Here is a 20,261-nt window from a genome sequence, read left to right as displayed (position 1 = left end):
TAATGCTTCCTGGTCTTACGTTGGTGCACTGCTTAAGCACTGTCTACTCCAAGGGCCTTTTTTTTTCCAGTGCACTGCACCTAGGCCAGAAAGAAACTGTACCAGACCTCACTGATTGGATGTTTTCATTGACCTTTGGTTGATATAAGTCATCTTGAGAAAGTGTGGAAAATTGGCCCCTGATAAAAAGCTGTCAAGTCTTCAAACCTCATCCAGTGGTGTGTTAGACCTGAATCGTCAGAGCTCTCAGCAGTAATTGAACTTCTTCATTCTGCTTATGGCATGAAGCTTATGCAAACAGCATGATTACAGAGAGACTTTCCGTATCTCATAAAGCTAATTTCTTTGCTGAAAAAATAAATAAAAAAAAGAAAACTCCTACCCAGCATCTTTGTAGGCTCAGCCACATCATACACTGATGACAAATCTAAATAAATGCCTTCGGTACATAGAAAAGCAAGAAAAACAGTTATGAAGCATGCCAAAGGTGGTTGGAGATTAAAAATTGAAGAGGATAGGTTTTTAATCAGCTTTTCTTCTGACACCATCTTCACCTCCTCCCCTCCAGTTGCAGGAGCAGCACAGTTTGGTACTAGCATGTAAAGGCAGGGATTTTCTTCTTGCATACCAGAAACCCCACTGCAGGGAAGCGTTTGCTATTCTGTCTTGTCTGTTTTAGGTTGGCTCAAGGACTGAGTGAAAGCAAATTGCTTTTTACATTGAAGACTAAAGCATTTTGTAGGGTAAGATCTGTTTACACACAGTTATTCTGTATCACATTCTATTGCAAGCTACACCTGTGCCAACATCAGAGCAAAATAGCACAGTCAACAGAACCAGAACTTGATTTCCTATGTGTAAACTACACTTCTGTGCAAAGCCCTTCATGCAGCTGGGGGGGGGATGTCTTTTATGCATTTCACATTTAACTGATTGTCTCCTTTAAGTTACATTAAGGGTTACATAAAGCATTGGGCTCATTCAAGAATTTTGGAGATTTTATTTCTTTATATGAAAATTTTTATATTAAAGCTGAGTGAACCAAGGCAGCACAGGCAGAAGGAAACATAATGAGACAAAGAAAAAGAAGTATCCTGTAATTGGGTCATGTTGGAAAGTTTTTTCTTATGACTAGAAGTCTGAACACTCAGACTGGTACAGATGAAAGAAAATCCTGCTGAAGGAAAGGCATTCTATTAGAGCAGGGGGTTCTTGAATAAATGCAGGGACTTGAGGAATGCATTAAGCTAATCCTTCAGTCTCACAGTGTAATGCTATGATTTGACAGCAGGGATCTGTATGTTTTCTACAACTAGAGATATTTTGAGGAAAAATATAACATTTTTCACTAATTTCTTAGATACAGACATGAATTCCCTATGGTCTAGAGTTTGAAAACTGGGCTAGGGCATCTTTTGTGGTGTGATCAGTGGTGTCTGGTTTAGAAACACTGTCTAGAGAGCAAGAACAATACCATTCTGTAGTGCAAAAAATGAATAATTTGCCTGTCAATTCTTGGTCAGAGTCTTGTGAACTCTAAAATGAGGTGGATCATATAGTTAGGAGGCCTGGTATACTCATTTATTTCTTGCCTCCTTTGAAAGGAACATTGGCAGAATTAACCATTAGAAAGTTGTTCTAGAATGGATGATAGGAAATGATGCTACAAAACTCGTGAAGTTCCATCTCAGCTCTGGAACCAGAAGAGAGAAGAGTGGTGGTTTCAGTGTGTTTTCTGTTGTGTGAAAAGCTGGAAGAGCACTTCAGAATTAACTCAGTCCATTTATAAGACAACTTCAATCTAACTTTCTAACACAAACCACAAACCATCTATTTTCTATAACCGATTTCATTCATAGTTTGATGATGTTCTAGCCTTTCAATGCAGTGTAATCTTCTATACAATTGCTTTCTATTGAGGGAGTATTACAGCATTATTGATATCAAATGGAGTCACTAGCAAATGAATTTTCTTTTCTTGTTTACCTAACTACATTCCAATCATTAAAGTTTTATCGTTTAAAAGTACTTATCATATTACTTTGGCAAAGAAATAATTTGCTATTTGTGCCCATCTGGTGTAGTACTTGGTCTCCAAATGGATGACCACAGTTCATAAATGTTGCATTTGAGAACCACTACTGTTTGTTGACAGCACAACAAATTGTGCTGAGGAAAAAAGCGTATCTAAATCATTTAGATTATTAAAGAAGCTTAAAAGACATTAGAAGGAATACACCAGTGTTTACTCATTCATTGACTACTCCAGTCTTTTTCTTATTATCTTTAATATTCTTCATGTATGTATATTGATTCACACAAAATGTTCTATGAGTTCCAATCCATTTAAATGGCTCTACAACACTGAGAAATCCAACAACTGGCTACTGAATAAAAATCAGAGTACAAAAATAACTCAGAAGAGTCCAGGTTAGTGATCGCACCAACAGTAACTGGAAAGATGAACAAGCAGCAAAAAAGATGGAAAGTCTGTTGTTAAAATGATTTCAGTGATTACTAAAAGAGATCTCTGCAGATAGATGTTTAAATGTGATTTATGAAAAATGCAGCTACTCACAAATGATCAAGCAAAGAGCAATGTATTACAATTACAGCTTCTAATTGGTGACATTTAGGGGCACCATTTTTCTAAGTTAATTGCCTTAAAGCTGGTATTTTGCAGATATAAGGAATCTTGATATCTATATTAGAGTTATACACATTTCTAAATCATTACAAAGAGAGATGGTTAGATAGGAATTGTAAGAATGGAGGGCATTGAGTAGGTTCATTCCAATACCCTGTTAATTGTTTTGAAATACACAATCACTTAATAACTGGTTTGCTAGCAGGGCACAAAGGATATTTCTTTGTTTTCTTCTTGTCTTTGGGGCAAAGCACACAATAATCTGTTTTTAGCCTAAAGTCCATACAGTTATTTTCCCTGAGTGCTGATTTGATCACTGGGTGAAAGAGCAGGTATCTTTTCTACCCTTGCATAAATGCTTTAAGGTGGCTCGTGTGCCTTCAATACAACCTGCTGGGATTTTCTAATGGACCAAAGTAAATCTCTGTTATTTGGAGCAAAATCTTAGGAAAAAACAGACAATGCAAAAATGAACGTTTACATTTGACCACAGGAAAGAAATCCAGCTACCCCACTGATATATCCAATTATCTTAACCATGCCCAGAAAGAGCTGAGTTCCTCAGAATGGGAGTAAAAAACCAGCATGTTAAAAGCAGAGTCACTGAGAATTATGTTAAAGGAAAAACTCACTATTGAAATTGAACTCAAGTTCCCACTCCTTTCTAAGGTTTGCATCTGGATATGGCTTTCTTCCCTGAGGAAACAGATTACCAAAAAATTCATTCAAGAAATGAAATTCCATTGTGAAGCCTCCCTCTCCTTCTAGGAACTCAGATTCACTTCTGTTGCCCATAACAACACAATTCCCAAGGTTTGTGAATTATTTTTAGTTGCAGAAATTATTTCTCCCAATGGAACAGAGTTCTTGGGCAGAAAACAAATAGATAACATATAGAGAAACACCTGTACCCTTCTCATCCTTTCACATGCACACATACACACCCTGTTAGATATTTGTGGTCTCAATTTTGCATTAGTTACTGAAATTAGAAGTAAGTCTTGCTCTGGGCTCCAAAACCCATTATTGGTTCAGCTCATGAGAGTGCAAGTCCATCAGACTCCTTTGAAAACCACAGCTACCTACTTTTTTAAGAAGCACATGCCCCCGTTGGACTATCTTGAGCTGTGCAGGTGAGCACTGAGCACCTCTTTTGCTTTGATGAGGGCTGTTACCGCTGGTGTTTCCATGTGAGGGGTCACCCCTTTCCCTTCCCAAGAAGTGCTTTCTGCAGAGATGACTGATCGTGCAGTGGGGATGATGATGTAGAAGTTGGTATCATCTACTTGGTATGTCTGTGGGGAATGGGACCCACCACTGGTCTGTTCCCCAATAATGAGTGCTCTGCCCAGCCTCTTCATTATGAAGACAAACTCCTCAGCAGCCCCAGCTGTCACAGCACTGGTGAGGATAATCAGTCCTTTCTGGGAGCCATACCTCTCCCCTGCCAGAAAGAACAAAAAGCATCACAAAGTTTGACCATTTTCAGAGATTTATTTCTGCAACTAAGCCAATGTATACTTAACTCCCTTCTTGCTATTAATAAGCAAAGATTTTGAAAACCTACTTTGTATCTGCAATATTATTAAATCACTATTTTCCCTATTCCAGCTGCTACAGTGTAAGAAATACTGTCACTCTGTATGGTGGTCCTGTGCCACCAGTTTCTAATATGAGCTCCAACAGCTGGGAGGCCAGTTCATGGTTACTACTGCTGGCTTGGACTTCCACTGGAGCTTGTGGAGCAGTGGGATATGCAGGTGAGGAAAACGACCTTTTTCACTTCCCCAGCAGGAGTACTCAAAACTCAGCCAGCAGCATCTTCAATTACATTCTCATCTCTGCTCTAGGAACATGGCTGTCATCGTGCTTAGCCTCCAAACCATGCAGGCAGCATTTTATGAAACTATAATTTCAGTGGTTTCCCACAGGCTTTTTATAGTCTATAAATGGAAGCTGTTGCACAGCCTTTGTCCCAGGCCCTTCAACAAATACCCCCTTAATTTTTTTCAGTCAGCCAAGTTGTTTCATTCCCTTACATAAACCATCTGACGGAGTAGTTCTCTTTAATCGTATTTTCAATATATCTGAGTACACTGAGTACTTTTTGAAAGCTTAGATCATTGAAACTATGACCAATGTGTCATAAGTGGGACTTGATAACTTGAAAGTTACTTAAAACTGCTTTAAAAATATCATTCCTTAAGTTAAGTAAATCTAATTCTCATATTAAGCTGTAAGAGAGGGGCCAATAGCATGGTAATTAATTTTCACACCATCTTTGGTCTTCTCATTTCACTGTAGACTTAATATCCATTAGAAGACCCTTTTCACAGTAGATATATATAATACAGGACCAGATCCAGCTCCTTTGAAGTTAATATGAGTCTGCCTGTTCTCTTTGATGGGAACTGGAATGTGTCCATAATAATCATACCCCCTTAGCACAGCCCACCTCTAACTGTCTGAGAGAATAGATGGACCCTGCAGCCTGCCACAAAATTTAACTATTTCAGTATACTCAAGGCCAGTAACTGCAGATACCGTGTAACACCTCTTTCAGAAGTCTCTCAGTTTTAAAGGGGAAAAGAATTAAAGCCAGTATTTAAGGCTGTCCAGTTCTCTAACTACACTTCATGAGCACTGAAGATCTCTCTCCCTGCATGTTGCAGCATCCCATCAACTTCTGGGGATGATGGGGTAGGGTGTGACACATCACTAAGTGGTCCAAATGCACTCAGATGTGCAAAATTTAATGCCTCGTTTGCTCTTGCCATCTCTAGACAAACTGGACTACTGCTTGTATTCTCATCTACTGAAATAGTATTTGAAGATCACACAGGTAGAAACTGAAGTGCTATAGGTAAAACTTAAGTGAGTATTGGAAGAGATACTACTATGTGGTCTACCTAGACTTCAGCAAAGCCTTTGACACTGTCTCCCACAGCATTCTCCTGCAGAAGCTGGCAGCCAGAGGCTTGGATGGATACACTCTTGGCTGGGTAAGGAGCTGGTTGGAGGGCCAGGCACAGAGAGTGGTGGTAAATGGAGTCAAATCCAGCTGGCGACCGGTTGTGAGTGGTGTTCCCCAGGGGTCAGTGCTGGGGCCTGTCCTCTTCAATATCTTTATTGGTGACCTCGATGAGGGCATCGAGTGCACCCTCAGTAAATTCGCAGATGACACCAAATTGGCTGGAAGTGTGGATCTGCCTGGGGGTAGCGAGGCCTTACAGAGGGATCTGGACAGGCTGGAGAGCTGGGCTGAAGCCAATGGGATGAGTTTCAACAAGGCCAAATGCCGGGTCCTGCACTTCGGCCACAACAACCCCAGGCGACGCTACAGGCTTGGGGCGGTGTGGCTGGAGGACTGCGTAGAGGAAATGGACCTGGGGGTATTGATTGATGCTCGGCTGAACATGAGCCGACAGTGTGCCCAGGTGGCCAAGAAGGCCAATGGCATCCTGGCTTGCATCAGAAACAGTGTTGCAAGCAGGAGCAGAGAGGTGATTGTTCCCCTGTATTCAGCACTGGTGAGGCCGCACCTCGAGTACTGTGTCCAGTTTTGGGCCCCTCACTGCAAGAAACGTGCCCTGGAACGTGTTCAAAGGAGGGCAACAAAGCTGGTGAGGGGTCTGGAACACAGGCCATATGAGGAGAGGCTGAAGGAGCTGGGGTTGTTCAGCCTGGAGAAGAGGAGGCTCAGGGGAGACCTCGTTGCTCTCTATAACTTCCTGAAGGGAGGCTGTAGTGAGCTGGGGGTCGGCCTCTTCTCTCGTGTCATTAGTGATAGGACCAGGGGGAATGGCTTCAAGCTACGGCAGGGGAGATTCAGGCTGGACATGAGGAAGTATTACTTTTCAGAAAGGGTGGTCAGGCACTGGAACGGACTGCCCAGGGAGGTGGTGGAGTCACCGAACCTGGGGGTGTTCAAGGAAAGACTGGATGTTGTGTTGAGGGACATGGTTTAGTAGGAGCTATTGGGAATAGGTGAACGGTTGGACTGGGTGATCTTTTAGGTCTTTTCCAACCTTGGTGATTCTATGATTCCATGATTCTATGATACTACAAATCTAAGCAGCAAGGGGTTTATTTTTGTCAGCTTCATAGCAGTAAGTCGTAGTTGCCATCTACTGTATTCAGCTAAAATTCTGGGGACCAGTTAATAAACTTCTGCATCCAACATACTACACTGCTAGGAATTATTTAGTATAGCATTAGAGACAGGACTGAGATGCACATTTTTGTTATTACAGCTTGAGCTAGTTGTAGCAGGTGCTTTCTTCTAATGAGTTATAGTATCTGATGGCTCCCTCTAAAACACAACACCAGAAATGTGAAGCCACTCTGAAAATAAATTGTCATTCTCACCTCTGAGCTGTGACTGGGTCCATGTTTCCTTTACTGAGTCACTGGGTCTGTCATAAACTTTGTCCAGCAGAACATGATGTCCTTCATCGAAGAAATAGGAGCATAAGATTGGTATGGAATTGGTGTAACCTCCAATATTGTACCTTTTCAGAAATTTAGAATATGAAGAAAATAAGTGAAAATTTGTTGCAGACGCTAAATCTCCCTTCCAAGTACATAATTACTGGGAGTACTTAATGCTACATTTTGATGTGTTTACATTCATTCTCCTCCACCAGCAGAAACAAAGTCCCATCTAACAGGCTGGAATTGTTACTTCCTACAGTTGGCTACAAATGTAAACAGAACACAGAGAAGTCTGTTTTTCTCTCGATTCTCTAGGAGAAAAAAATATTAGAAAGTACACAACGGCTTTTAATTTGTAGAGAAACATCAGGTTTGTTATTCTTCTGCTTTGACTAATCCACAGTGTCACTGATAAAGGCAGTGTGAATAAATACCTAACCTGAAGCAGCTGTCACTGCACAGATTTAGGAGGCAGTGATCTGAGTTATTGCCAAAAAAGCCAAGTCCTGCCTATTGGTGGTAACAGACTGGCCAAGGTGGAGGAGCACTGATATTTGTTGTCTTCTTGCTGCAGAGTCATCCCTCCCCAAGAGGATTAATTTGACTATCAGATATAGCCAAGAAGTCAACATGACCTCCTGCACTTTCAAGAAAGGAAAGAGGTGTTTAAGGTGCATTTTCCCATCTAGCCACATATACAATGCATTGCCAACCTTGTGCAGCTGGCTGAACAGCAGAGAGATGGAAGTATTCACCAGAGAGAAGCCAGGCAGCAAGATGACAGAGCAGCTGCCTGCCCTGCAGTGTATGCCTACAGACTTGAGCTGGTGAGATACAGAAGATTTTGAAGGAAAAGCAAATGTCAGACATCTCCCTCCTCTGCAAACATCACTTTAGAGGCTTCTCCAATTATCAAACTTGTTGTCAAGAAAAAGAAACATGGCTTATGATGAACGTTTTGACAAGACAATAGATATAGAGCAATGCTGGAGAGCTCTTTCTGGGACTCTCCAGGGCAGAAAAACTGCAGAAACTTTAGTTAGTAATACTAACTGAGCAGCTGTGAGAATTTTAACTCAACTCTTTCGGGCAAGATCTTCCTTCACTACAGAATTTTTGTGTGACATTAGGAAAGATATCTAGTTTACCAGTATCTTTGTTCTCTGTGCTGTGATAAATAAAAATATGGAGTTGGTGAGTAGCCAAGGAGGTGAACTTGTAAGGTGAGAGACATTATGTATTACAGTTGATCTTATGCAAAATCGGAATTATCAGTTTTGCCCTAAAATAATCATGCTGACTTAGTTTGAGTTTCAAAATGTAAAATGCTTGAGGTTCTTTTTATATGATTTCAGAGACTGAGCCTTCTCAGTGCTCCCAGGTCTGCTTTCTCAAAGGGGTGGAAATAAGATGAAGATTAAAAAAAAAACAAAGCAAGCGAAGAAAAAGACTATCCCGAGACCATTTCTTACCTGGGATGTGGCATCATCCTTGCTACTTTGTTGGCCCTGGCATGAGTAATGAATTGTGAAAAATCAGAGGAAGAAAAGTGAAAGCCCTGGCCCTATCTCAAGTCTATTCAAAGGTAATGATATCTCTGCTTAAATGAATTTCAGTGCCAGGTGATTTTGATTGACTGTTATACTGCCTCATTTGTACTCACACAGTGGGAGCTGTGCTCATCTTTTCCTGCATGTGCTGCAAATCCCAGAAGAAAACTAAGAAAATTGACAACTTTTGAAAGACTCATTATAGCAATAAACAGAAATTGCTCCAGTATTCAAAATTGGCTCTTTTTAATTGTTGTTATAACATTTTGGGCTTATAAACTTTTGAAAACAAGGCAAGGGAATAAACTATAGAAATATTTTATGGGAAATGTACCCTTCTGGTATTCATCTGCACTGATAGCTGACAACAAATGGATGCCATCTTCTGGCTTATTAAACTTTGAGCACTGTTGACACACTGGAGTGTCCAACACAGTCCCAAAAGAGAAGGCACAGGACTGCTGCACAGCAGGGTCTAGGAGTGCCAGAGTATTTTTCAGGCAAGAGAGTGCCCTTAGGCCACCCTTGTGCTCTGTGCATAAGAGTCATTCTGTACAAGGCTGGCTACCCAGTATAATTTGGCAGATATGGCAGTCTAGATGCTGCAACAGGCTTATACGTGATCTGTTTGTTTGACCATTTGACTTGACCACTGCCTGCAGTGAAATATTTAATTAGGCCATACATATATAATTATTACAAGACACATGCAGAGTTAGATTAGAAAGAAATCAGAGAAAGAAAACAGATGTGAAGTCCAGGATTGTGTCCTGCAGCGTATCCCATAGATTTGCCTATTTAGTTTTAAACATCTCAAGTGATAGTACAGTTTCTCTTGAGATATACTTCCAGACTGTTATTGTTTTCTTTGGCTGATTTCCTTTTCTCATTTAATTCCAGTAATATTACTCTGTAAAAAGGACAGTAAGGCATGTAAAGCTAATTCTCTGTTACAAATAAAATGTTGTTTCAAAAGAGGTTTGGTTATTTGCCATTCAAAGGTTTACCTCATGTCTATGATTAATGCATCTGTGTGAACAATTTTCTTCCAAACATGCTCTACCAGTAGATCAGACACCTGGGTTAGAAGTTCACAGTCTCCAAACATGTCAAATCTCAGATAGCCGATATTGTTTTCCAATACGTTTGTGTGGAATGAAAATTTAATCAGATCTTCAAAAACTTCTGGGGAAGGGATCTGAAAGAGTTTGGAAAAGCAAAACAAATCATTTGCTGGCACTGATAGCTTGGCACAAGATTTAAAAGGAATTTTGTGAGCCAGGATTAGTCCAGGTGGAACATACCTAAGAAACTGACCAAATTTGAAGAATGATAGTGTAACAATATTAAAACTTCTGCATATTTAACTTAGTTTGGCATTGCTTGTTTTGCCCAGTATAGGATCCCTCAATAGCATGTCAAGAAACTGAATCAGGCCCCCATTTGTCAAGTCTCAGTTCATTTTTCAAAAATACAGGAATTTCCTTGGGCCAAAGAGACTAAGAAGGCCACAAAAACCGCCCCAGGCCCACAGCATAAGTCAGCATCACAGACCTGCCACCCAAGTCCTTCTGTTTCCTCCAGCAATTCTTTCTAATGAGGACATTTGGGGCCTTTTTAGTCTCAAGGTTGGGCTTAGCTGACAAACAGCTGCTGGCTACAGGTGAAACCATTCCCAGGCACTGATAACAAGCCAGCCGCTGTAACGGTGAGGGACTTCATGTGTTGGGCATGTGCTGGCATGATAATGAGGTAGACATGTGTTAAGTCTTTTCGTATGGTAGCCTTGTGCATGGAATTTCATGTTAAGCTGTGATTAATTTCGTTTTTGTTTATCTGGATGTTATTAAACAGCAGACATTTTTTTCATAGCAAAGCATAGCCAACTAATAAAGTTGTTCTAGTAACCCTATATTATTTGGAGACAAAGTCTGTTGCTATTGCCAAACTTATGTTTTGCATGCATATTTCTGAAAACTAAAGATTCTCCAGCTTATGGAGATAAGGCTTTGGTATATATATTACTTCTGTGACCTTCTGCAATGTGGGTTTTTCTCCTCAGGGTCTTTGTGAAAATGGTTGTATACTCGCTTTTTAATCAGTTTCTTTTTCTGCTATGGCTCAGCCCCAGGCAATCCATAGCTTTATAGTGAAAAGAACAAAGAATCAGCAATGCCACATGAGAGGTGCTCTCCCAACCTGCAACACGATCCAGAACTTGGGAGACATGTGTGCTTGACACAGTTTAAGCATCACATTACCTTATGTGATACATAAGGTAATACTCCCTTTACCTTGTGGAGTATTACCTTATGTATCACACTTCTGCCTGCCCTGAGCTTCTTCAGCATTCATTATATATGCCAAAATTTCAACCATAAATTCAAAAGTTTCGCTGGCCAATAGTGTTGATCTAATGCTGAGAGCAAACTCAATTGAGCCCTCTTCTGTACTTTCTTTCTCATTGTACCTTGTAAAAATAACCACTGTTCTTGACTGTAAACATATAAGTCTGAGCTGCTGAGTTTGTCATTTCCAATCCAATTCCCAGTGACAGCGATGCTACTTGATCTGTTCACTGTACTTTGATTAACAAATCACAGTTTTGAAGAATATGTCCAGCATGCCCTGCATTGTTCTGACAGAGCTTATTTCTAGTTCAGAGGTACCAGTCCCCTCCGGAGAAAAAAATCATCACTCATTGGTAACATGCAAATAAAACTGATGTGGTACTCTCAGCCACTTACCAATGATATCAATTGAATACTCACATTTCTTACTTCTCCTATAAAATAATTGTAAGATACTCAGCCAGAAGCATGCTGATCAAGAATACTCCGTCTGTCTATACCTGGTAATATTTTTTTTTCTACATGTTATTTATGGCTGTAGAAAAATGCATCAATATATGTCTATTCCAAACGCTCTAAAAGGAAGTCAGACAAAAAGCACTTGGAATGCACTTTCTTAAAACAAAAAGAAGGAAAAACCCTCCTAATTTTTAAAGGGAGGAGAAGGCTGGGATTGACATTATGAAATTACTGTCTTTGACAACCACAGATTCATGACACTGAAACATAGGTTTCATGCTGCTGGTATCTCAGGAGGTGAGCCTAATTTCAGAGACTAACAGTATAACTTCCTTTGGAAGGCAGGACTATGTTTGAAGGTCAAGGACAAGCCGGGACAGGATGCAGCTGAGACTAAGATCTTGCTGCTCAGTTAGGCAGTGTTTACATACAAATGACTTGATGGTTAAATATAAAACCTCAGGTGCCTTAAGAACAGTATGAGCAATCTGGCTAGAGTAAAGGACCTCCAAGCTAACATCACTTAATCTAAGAAGAATTTTTTTGTTAACTATATAGGGTGTCTGTCCAGTTCTATTCTGCAATCACCTTCTACATATACGTGGCCTAAGTAGAACCTGTAGCGTGACACAAAATAAGACCTCGATTGCTGCCCTGGGAAACACGCATGGATTTTCATCACTGGCTCATACACCAACCATAGGCAAATTGCTTTAACAGTTGCACCTCTTGCCTCCTTTCTCCCCTTTCACCTCTCCCCTATGCTGTTTTATTTATTTAAACAGAAACTGCATTTTCATAGTTGATTTCATGCTGACCATTGTAGTTTAACTATTATCTGTATTAAGGCTGCTAGTGCTGTCAACTTCCAGATTAAAATATCATCAGCTAATCTTGTGCTGTTGCATATCCAAAGGCTGGTATTAGAACCACAATATCTTGCGGCAGTGTGGGGATGTTTCTTCTTTCCTTTTCAGAATAACATTGGATACTTTTGTGCACCCTTACAATCTGAAAGGAAATCATCCAGCCTAGTAGGTTCCTCAGCTCAAGAACTGAGCAGGATCAGCAATCTCCCTGAAAGCTGCTTCTCACTTGCTCCCAAAAACTTCCAGTGAAAGAGATACATTTCCTCCTCAGGCAGTCCTAGTATGTCACTAACTTTACAAGATGTTCCTATTATCTTGTGTAAACACTCTAAATTTACTGCTTTCTGCAGTTTAAGTGCATTACATCTTGGCCTGTTCAACACAGACAAGGAAAGAGATTTACTCCCTTTGTATTTAAAAATCACCTCTTATCTATCTGAAAACTGGTTTTGTGTATCATCTGTCTTCTTGTCTCTTGAATAAACACCTCAAATCCTTTAAACTTTTCCAAGACAATTGTTGCCTACTGTTCACTTCTATTCATATTTCCTGGGCTCTTCTCTCTTGAGCCACAACTTTTCAGAATAGTATTGCACAAGACTGGATACTGTGCACTCCAACTGAGGCTTCAGAGTTAAGATGGAGTTGAAGGCTTTGCATGTTTTGCCAATTAGATGTGCTTCTCTATACCATTTTCATGATGATTATTTTTTTACTGCAACAACTTCCCTTTGTGAAATTGTGTTCAGACTGTGAACTCTGTAGGACCCATACACTTTTGTACAGAGCTCCTTCCAAACAACCCATTCTCCTCTCAGAGTAATGCAGTCAATTACTCTCACTCTAGAAATTAGAAAATTCTTGCATATGCTCTTATTTAATTCCATCCAACTTTTCACAGATAATGTCTCCAATTATTCTGGATCTATGTTTTTGAATCCTTATTCTGTCCTTTATTATGCCAGAACGGAGAGGTTACCATAAGCAAAAGCTGAAATGCACTTGGACAGCTCTCTGAGAAGGATTAAAAGAGGTTATTTAAGGGTGTCAGTCCACAGTGGGAGAGTGCAGTAAGCAGCTGTACTTTCACCCTTCAATGGGCTGCTCAGCACAGCAGCGCACCAGCCTGCTGTGACAACATGTAGTTTTCATTGCAAACCAGGCAGCAAAATGTTATAAAATCCATAAAGTATTGTTATTTTCTAGCCTGGAATACCCTTGAAGATTACATTGGAAAATATGATTCTCAGCTGAGTTTTGAGTTGTCATCTAGCACCCATTGAAAAATCCATAAAAATAATGTAAATTTTATGTATTATGTATTAAATGCAAATCTACTTTAACGTTAATGACAATGTGTTTGAGAAGCACAGGTCTCTTATGAGGCCAGAATAGCTACCAAAGGAGTATTCATCCTCTCAAAGAACTCTGCTTTACAAGCAAAAACCTCTTTTCACAAACCACATATGCAACATTTGACCTCTGGAAAGTCTGACTTGGGAAAGTGGCATTTATGCAGCAGAGATCTCCAGCTAGCATTGACCTTGCTGCTGTCATGGAGGAGATGTATTCGCTACCCAGTATTATGCTTCAGCAAGTCTTCTAGTGTAGCAGATACAAAGGTCTACATGCATTTCGCTCGTCTGTCTCCCGTGTCCCATTCCATCCCTTCTGCAGTTATTCATCATCACTTTAATTTAATTATGTTGTATCTGCTTCACTGTCAAGGTCATTATCAACAAATCCCACTGTTATGGGAAAGGGTGGCTGGAAGGTTGGTAGCACAAGGAAAAAAGCAGCTCTTTGATTTTTAAGGAATGAGCATAATGCAAATTAAAGAGCCACTTTTTGCTCCTGTTTAAAACTGTCCTAAAAAAGATGGATTTATAATTGCATTTAATGCTATTATGTAAACATCACAGTAACCTCAAGTCATTTACTTTCTGGGATATTGGAATGGGGGATTTCTGAAATGATCTACAGAAAGCACCTGTCTCGGCTCTGCAAAAGCAAGGCAGAATCAATTATCCTCCAAGAGGAGTCAAGAAGAGACAGGGACAGCGCGGAAAAAAAAAAGGGGGTGAGGAAATGAAGGTACCTCTGCTGTCCAAAAGGAACAACCCTTACTTCAAATTTTAGTTCGCCCACTTTCTTTTGCCAAAAAACATCTCAGTGGTACTTTCTGATCTCTCATCATCCCAAAAAACTCATGAAGTTCAGTAAACTGGGAATACCTCCTCCTTTGGCTGCTATCCTAGCATCATAAGAGACCCTGCTTCTGTATATCTTATTCCCCTTGAAGAAATCTCACTTTCGTCCAGATTTTCATGCACACTGCTATGATTTCCTTCATGTTGATGAGACCCCCCCCGACCTTTTCTAACCATTTTGCTTGACAGAGTTGACAAAAATATGGGTATTAATTAGCATAATAGCATTTCCTCATTAGCTCTATCAAGATTAGAATTTCACATCATGTGAAAAACAAGATTTTTCTACATTCTGTTCTCAACATTCAAGGCATGAATAAAATAATTTTTAATAAAAATAGATGACAATATCCACTAGGAGACTACAGATAATAGGGTGACTAAGTTGCAGGATGGAAATGCGTAACTGCTATTAGTCTGCTAATAATTTAGCAGGAGGCACTGTCAAAAATCCCTTTAGAGAGAAATATTCTACACCGAATAAGCGTAGGAGAGGGAGAGTAATGATGGAATAGAAAACACAATCCTTTAATTAACGATTTCCATTTAACTAATAAACGAATGCCATTTAAGCATTTTTTCTATTTGTGGTTGCTTATTTGTTTTTATAATTTTGCTTGGAGGTAAAAATTCTTGGTTAACAAACTTGATAAAAATGCCTTCCCTGCAAAAATGCTTGGATTTTATCCCTGACCTTTGTTTTGGAGATAATACCACAAAGATCACACTCACCTTAATTCATGCATGCCCAAAACTTCAGAGGGTAGGAACCCACAGATTTCCTTCCCCAGGAAACATTCAATAGTTACCTGACATTTGGAATACTCTGGTTCACTGCAAAAGCAAATGCAATCTCTTCAAAACATAATTTTATGAGTCCCTGTGGAAATGATGTCTCTGATAGTCATGCTGGAGCAGTAGCCAGAAAGATGATAACTCCATCCAAGAAAGGGATCAGGTTATCCTAACCCTCTTTTTAATTTGAACATGGAATTGTAACAAGTGCTCCTGGGAGCTCCCTTCAGCACAACAATGAACAAGAAAGATTGCCAAGGCAGACCAGTGTATAAATAGGCAGGCTCAGAACAAAGCACAGACTGTTATGCAAACCACCCAGCAAGAACAAAAAGAGATTATTAAAAATAAATTTCTTCCAAGAGTCACCTAACTTCTACCCAGATACTTCTTCCAAAGTATTTCTAGCTCACTGGCAGACTATCTGATGCTGAGCATAAGATGCAATCAGAACAACTTTTCACCACCGATACAAAAGGAGTGGTTTATTATTCAGGTATAACAGAGTTAAAAGACGACAGATATGGCAATTTTATATATAAAAAATCCACTGCAAAATGGGATCGCACGTTTTGCAAGTATATACCCTTACTCTGGACCAACTAAGATTTTCTTAGGCTGCAAACTCATTTTTTATCAGCAGTTTTCTGTGTTAATTTTTTACAGCTTGAAAAACAATAATAATTTTCTGTGATAGGAAATGATGAGGTATTTTCTCTCCAATATAGAAACCCTGCATTAGAATCTTTACATGTGGTAGACAGCTACTGATGGAGCAGCCTGGAGGCAGGTGTCTCCAGAATACACGCAACCAGAACTATCATCTACTACCACAAGCTACTACTCTGGCTCGTCTTAGTGTAAGACAGAGTACAGTGCCCACTCAGGCACTGACTTCTAGCTAGCATAAATATAGCAGAGTACAAAAACAACTGTACCTCTTTTGGCACAATCCCTGGAATGCTGTCTTTGGCATGTTCAGGAATGTAGAGCATTTTCAGGTGTTCATCATCAGAAAGAGCTTGCAAGATTGCTGTTAACTTCCTGGCCAGCTCCTTTTCTGAATTAATCCTTTTGTTATTTTCTTTGTTGATACTTCTGGTGAGGTTGGATGCTATATCAGTCCCAACGTCTACAAAAGCATAATTTTCTGCCACAAGCTTACCTATGGTTTTCACTATCTGTGGCACCTGTGCACGCAGGTTGGCAATGTGCTGAGCTACAGCCAAGGCTTCACTGGCTTGGATGGTGATATGTGGCTCTGCTCCAGACACACTCCACACTTTGCCAGTGACTGGACTGAGCACCACTTGGCTAGGGATGGAGGCATATAAGGAGCTGTTGCCAACTCGGTAAATACCCACTGAGAGGGAACCACCTACTGTGGGCTCACCAATAACTGTGGCACGGTGTAGGTCCTTCATAGAGCGAGTGAAAGCTTCAGCTGCTGAGCCACTCATATGGCTTGTTAGGATGTAGATGTCCTTGAGGGAGCCATATCTCTTGCCAGTAACTTTGGGGAGAGTCCACACCTCTGTGCTGCGGGAGGTACTACGATCAAAGACAGTGTAGAGGTGTTGACGAGGTTCAGGCTCAAAAAAATAGGAACAAAGTATTGGTATAGCAGTGGAGTAGCCACCTGTATTGTATCTCATGTCAATAATCATGGCATCTGTGTCAACCAGCTTGTTCCAGACCATCTGCACCAGCTGAGGCCCAATTGCTTTTACAGTTTCTGCCTCAGCCATCATATCAAAGCGAAGGTATCCCAGGTTGCCTGGCAATACCTCAATTTTGAAGAGTGCATCAATGATATAGCTGAGTTCCTCAGGGCTGGGAATCATGTTGGGAAGCTGTTCTTCTAGCGTTGGTTCCACGTGGCTGTGGAAAACATGAAGCCGATGATCCCCTGATGCCTCCTGCAAGTCACTAGTAAGCTGGGAAGCCAATGTCTCAAAGTCTACAGCTGATCGATAACCTCCTTGAATTCGTTTGGTGCTGAGCATAACACTTGCCTTTTCAGCCACTTCTGGGATGGCATAGTGAGCCTCTAGAAGTTGCCCAGTACTCTCCAAAATCATCCCCATTTTTCTGTGAAAAGCTAGCACCTCTTCTGCCTTCTCCAGTGCATCCTCAGCCAACACTATTGCATCAGGCACAACACCACCACCCATCCAGCTTTCCCCATGGTTGTCAATGAAGGTGATAACTGGGACTGTGATGGTTAGGCCACAAGTTATTCCTTGTTCAGGCTGCAGCAGAGGGAAGGTACGGGTATGTGAGAGGCTACCTGCTGTGATCTCACCGATCAGCGTGGCACGGCCTAGTGATTGCATGAGGTAAGCAAACTCCTCAGCAGCTGTAGCAGTGTGGCGGCTGGTGAGCACGTAGATGCCACGCTGAGCTCCATAGGTTTGGGCCAGCAGTTCTGCCTGGCTTTTATGCTCTTGTGTATGGTTGGTGCGCCTGTCATAGGTTGTGAAGAGATGGACAGGGCTAGCAGTAGGATCTTGGAAGTAAGAGATCAACACAGGCACAGCAGAGGAGGAGGGGCCACCAGGGTTGTAACGTAGGTCCATGATCATGCTCTCTGTATTTTGGAGAGGCTCCCAGACTTTTTTTACAATGTAAGGTCCCAATTTATCAAGAACAGAGGCATCAGCAAACTCATCAAAGCGCATGTAGCCCACATTGCCTGGCAACACTGACACTTTGAAAACAGTATCCACCAAGGCATGCAGCAATTGCTCATTATCAGGCAAATTGGCTGCCATTGCAATTGGCATCTCATCAGGAAGGGCAGTAGTTTCACCAGGCATCATGGCTCGGACCAACAGACGAGGGTCTTCAGATAAGGTCTGCATCTCAGTGTTGAGCTTGGTGGCAAGGTCCTCTGCTGACTGCACAGTAGAGAAGTCGGAGGTAGCAAGGTGCCGCAGCAGCACTGGCACTCGCTCCACTAAGCTGTAATAGTCCTTTAAAATATCTGCAAGGCGACTTAGAGTGCCAGGCACAGCTCTGCGCACTGCCAGGATGTCCAAGGATTTCTGCAAGGCTTTCTCTGCCTCAGAAGCCACACATGGCATCACTCCACTCACCTCCCAGCTCTGTCCACCCCCACTCAAGGGGCTGATAGATCGTGACACAGGAACCATCATGTAGAAATTAGAAGGGCCAATACGTAGCTTCTGGATGTCCAGCGAGCCCCCAGCTGTCTTCTCCCCAACAGTGATAGCTCTGCTCATGTGCTTCAGGATGTAAGCCACGTCTTCAGCCACTCCTGTGGTGTGATGACTGATCAAAACAATGACGTCCTTGTCTTTGCTGTATCTCTCTCCCAACACTTTTGGCAATGTCCATACCTCAGTAGTGGTGTTGGAAGGCCGATTGTACACAGTTTCAATATGTAGCATCTTGTCTGCTTCATGCAAGTATGAGATAATGAAGGGAATTCCAGAAATCTGACCTCCAGTGCTGTAACGAAGATCTATCACCAAGGCAGAAGTATTTATCAGTGTTTTCCATACCTTGTCTACCAGAAAAGCTCCAACTTTCTCCACAACTTCCTGTCCTATGACATAATCAATCCTCAGGTAGCCAACATTTCCTTCCAGCTTGTCATATATGACAACATGTTCAATAAGACTCAGGAGTTGCTCCCGAGTGAGGTAAGTTTCAGCTTCTTGTTTAGGAGCTGCATGAGGTGATGGCTCATAGGAAATTTCTAGTCTTGGATCATTCAGAGCACCCTGTACTCCAGCTGTCAAGACATTGGCCAGCATTTTTGGATCAGAAATGTCCAGGATCTCCCCACTCTTGATGGCTTGCTCAATGGCTTCTTGCATTCCCACTAGGTTTTCAGGATAGCAGTAGTTATCCAGTAGGACTTTAGCCATGTCCAGCACAAGGGTTGGCTGAAAGATTTCCTCTGCAGATATACTGCACACGATCAGAACAGAGAACAGGAATAAATTTGTTCCAATCATTTTGTATGGAATAAAAAAGGAGATGTTCATAAGAAAGAAGTCAAAAGCTCTTATCTGTCAGAATGATGATAGCTCTCCGCTGTTCCTCTGTTTGTGAATCACACTGAAGTCTCTGCATAGAGTACGGGTGCACCGAAGAGATAAAAATCTTTTATCTGCATTAAACCTTTAATCTCATTAAAATGGAGTGCATCATCCAAAGTGCACGATTAGATGAAGTTCAGCTTCTTGCTGCTTTACAGACATCTTACGAAACAGTAACAAACTTCAAGGAATATCCTTCTGGCAGTTAATTGTTTTCAAAAGCAGTACATTGCCTGTTATAAACAAGGCCTGACTTATTCTATCAGTGGATTGCTTGAATCCGAATCTTTAATCTTAACCAAATTAAAGCAGCCATCATACAGTCTTTCACCATTATTTATGAAAAGCTTATAACCAGTAGATTTTTCATGTAACTTAGTTGTATCAATATTTAATGCCTTTTTTCAGAAGTTGTTGATGATACATTGTCTTTGGTGTTTTCCAGTCTGTGCTGCTAAGGACTGCTCTTTCCTTCTGACTAGAGGTCCAAACAAGGAACTCCAGACATTTGAAACAGCTCATAAAATCCAAGGTAATGACAGCCTGTTAATTTTTATGCTGAGAATTGCCAGCATTTTAAATAAGGCTTTGAACTACATTCGCTTCAGTGTAATGCAGCTAAATGTGAGGTGACTTTAATCTTCATAATTTGCACTCAATTAGGATTTACTTCTAATACCATTGGGTAACATATGGTCATGTCTGATGACAGCTCCCAGCCAATGGACTTTAGGCTCAACATACTAAAATAGAACGTGGGGGGTTGTTTTCCTCTGTTCATAATGTACTTGGGACCCTATTGTATTAAGTGTTTGAAAGAGGATCAGAATATGCAGTATACAGCTTCAGGCTGTACCCATGTAAATTGTCAGCACC

General features: G+C 41.0%; 1 protein-coding gene across 1 annotated transcript; it reads right to left on the bottom strand.

The window, feature by feature from the left end:
- Nucleotides 1–913: 913 nt before the first annotated feature.
- RBP3 (retinol binding protein 3) lies at nucleotides 914–19,498 on the bottom strand. The gene is made up of 4 exons (XM_052677654.1): nucleotides 16,254–19,498; nucleotides 9,639–9,829; nucleotides 7,016–7,158; nucleotides 914–4,091 (listed from the first exon to the last, which is right to left on the bottom strand). The coding sequence occupies exons 1-4, from the start codon at nucleotides 19,329–19,331 to the stop codon at nucleotides 3,763–3,765; spliced, it is 3,741 nt and encodes a 1,246-aa protein (XP_052533614.1). The 5' UTR covers nucleotides 19,332–19,498; the 3' UTR covers nucleotides 914–3,762.
- Nucleotides 19,499–20,261: the final 763 nt, after the last annotated feature.

Source organism: Tympanuchus pallidicinctus, unplaced genomic scaffold, assembly GCF_026119805.1.
Source record: "Tympanuchus pallidicinctus isolate F22 unplaced genomic scaffold, pur_lepc_1.0 scaffold16, whole genome shotgun sequence".
In the NCBI taxonomy this organism is placed as follows: Eukaryota; Metazoa; Chordata; class Aves; order Galliformes; family Phasianidae; genus Tympanuchus; species Tympanuchus pallidicinctus.
Note: the sequence above shows the minus strand (reverse complement) of the source record. Positions and strands in the feature narration are given on the sequence as shown.

What these genes read in the sequence shown, in the direction of transcription:
- RBP3 (XM_052677654.1), bottom strand. Translation starts at nt 19,331, where the DNA reads ATGAACATCTCCTTTTTTATTCCATACAAAATGATTGGAACAAATTTA. An exon ending in GCATTAATCATAGACATGAG is followed by an intron (nt 7,159 to 9,638) that starts GTAAACCTTTGA and finishes ATTTCTGAAAAG; the next exon opens with GTACAATATTGGAGGTTACA. An exon ending in GACCCAGTCACAGCTCAGAG is followed by an intron (nt 4,092 to 7,015) that starts GTGAGAATGACA and finishes TCTTTCTGGCAG; the next exon opens with GGGAGAGGTATGGCTCCCAG.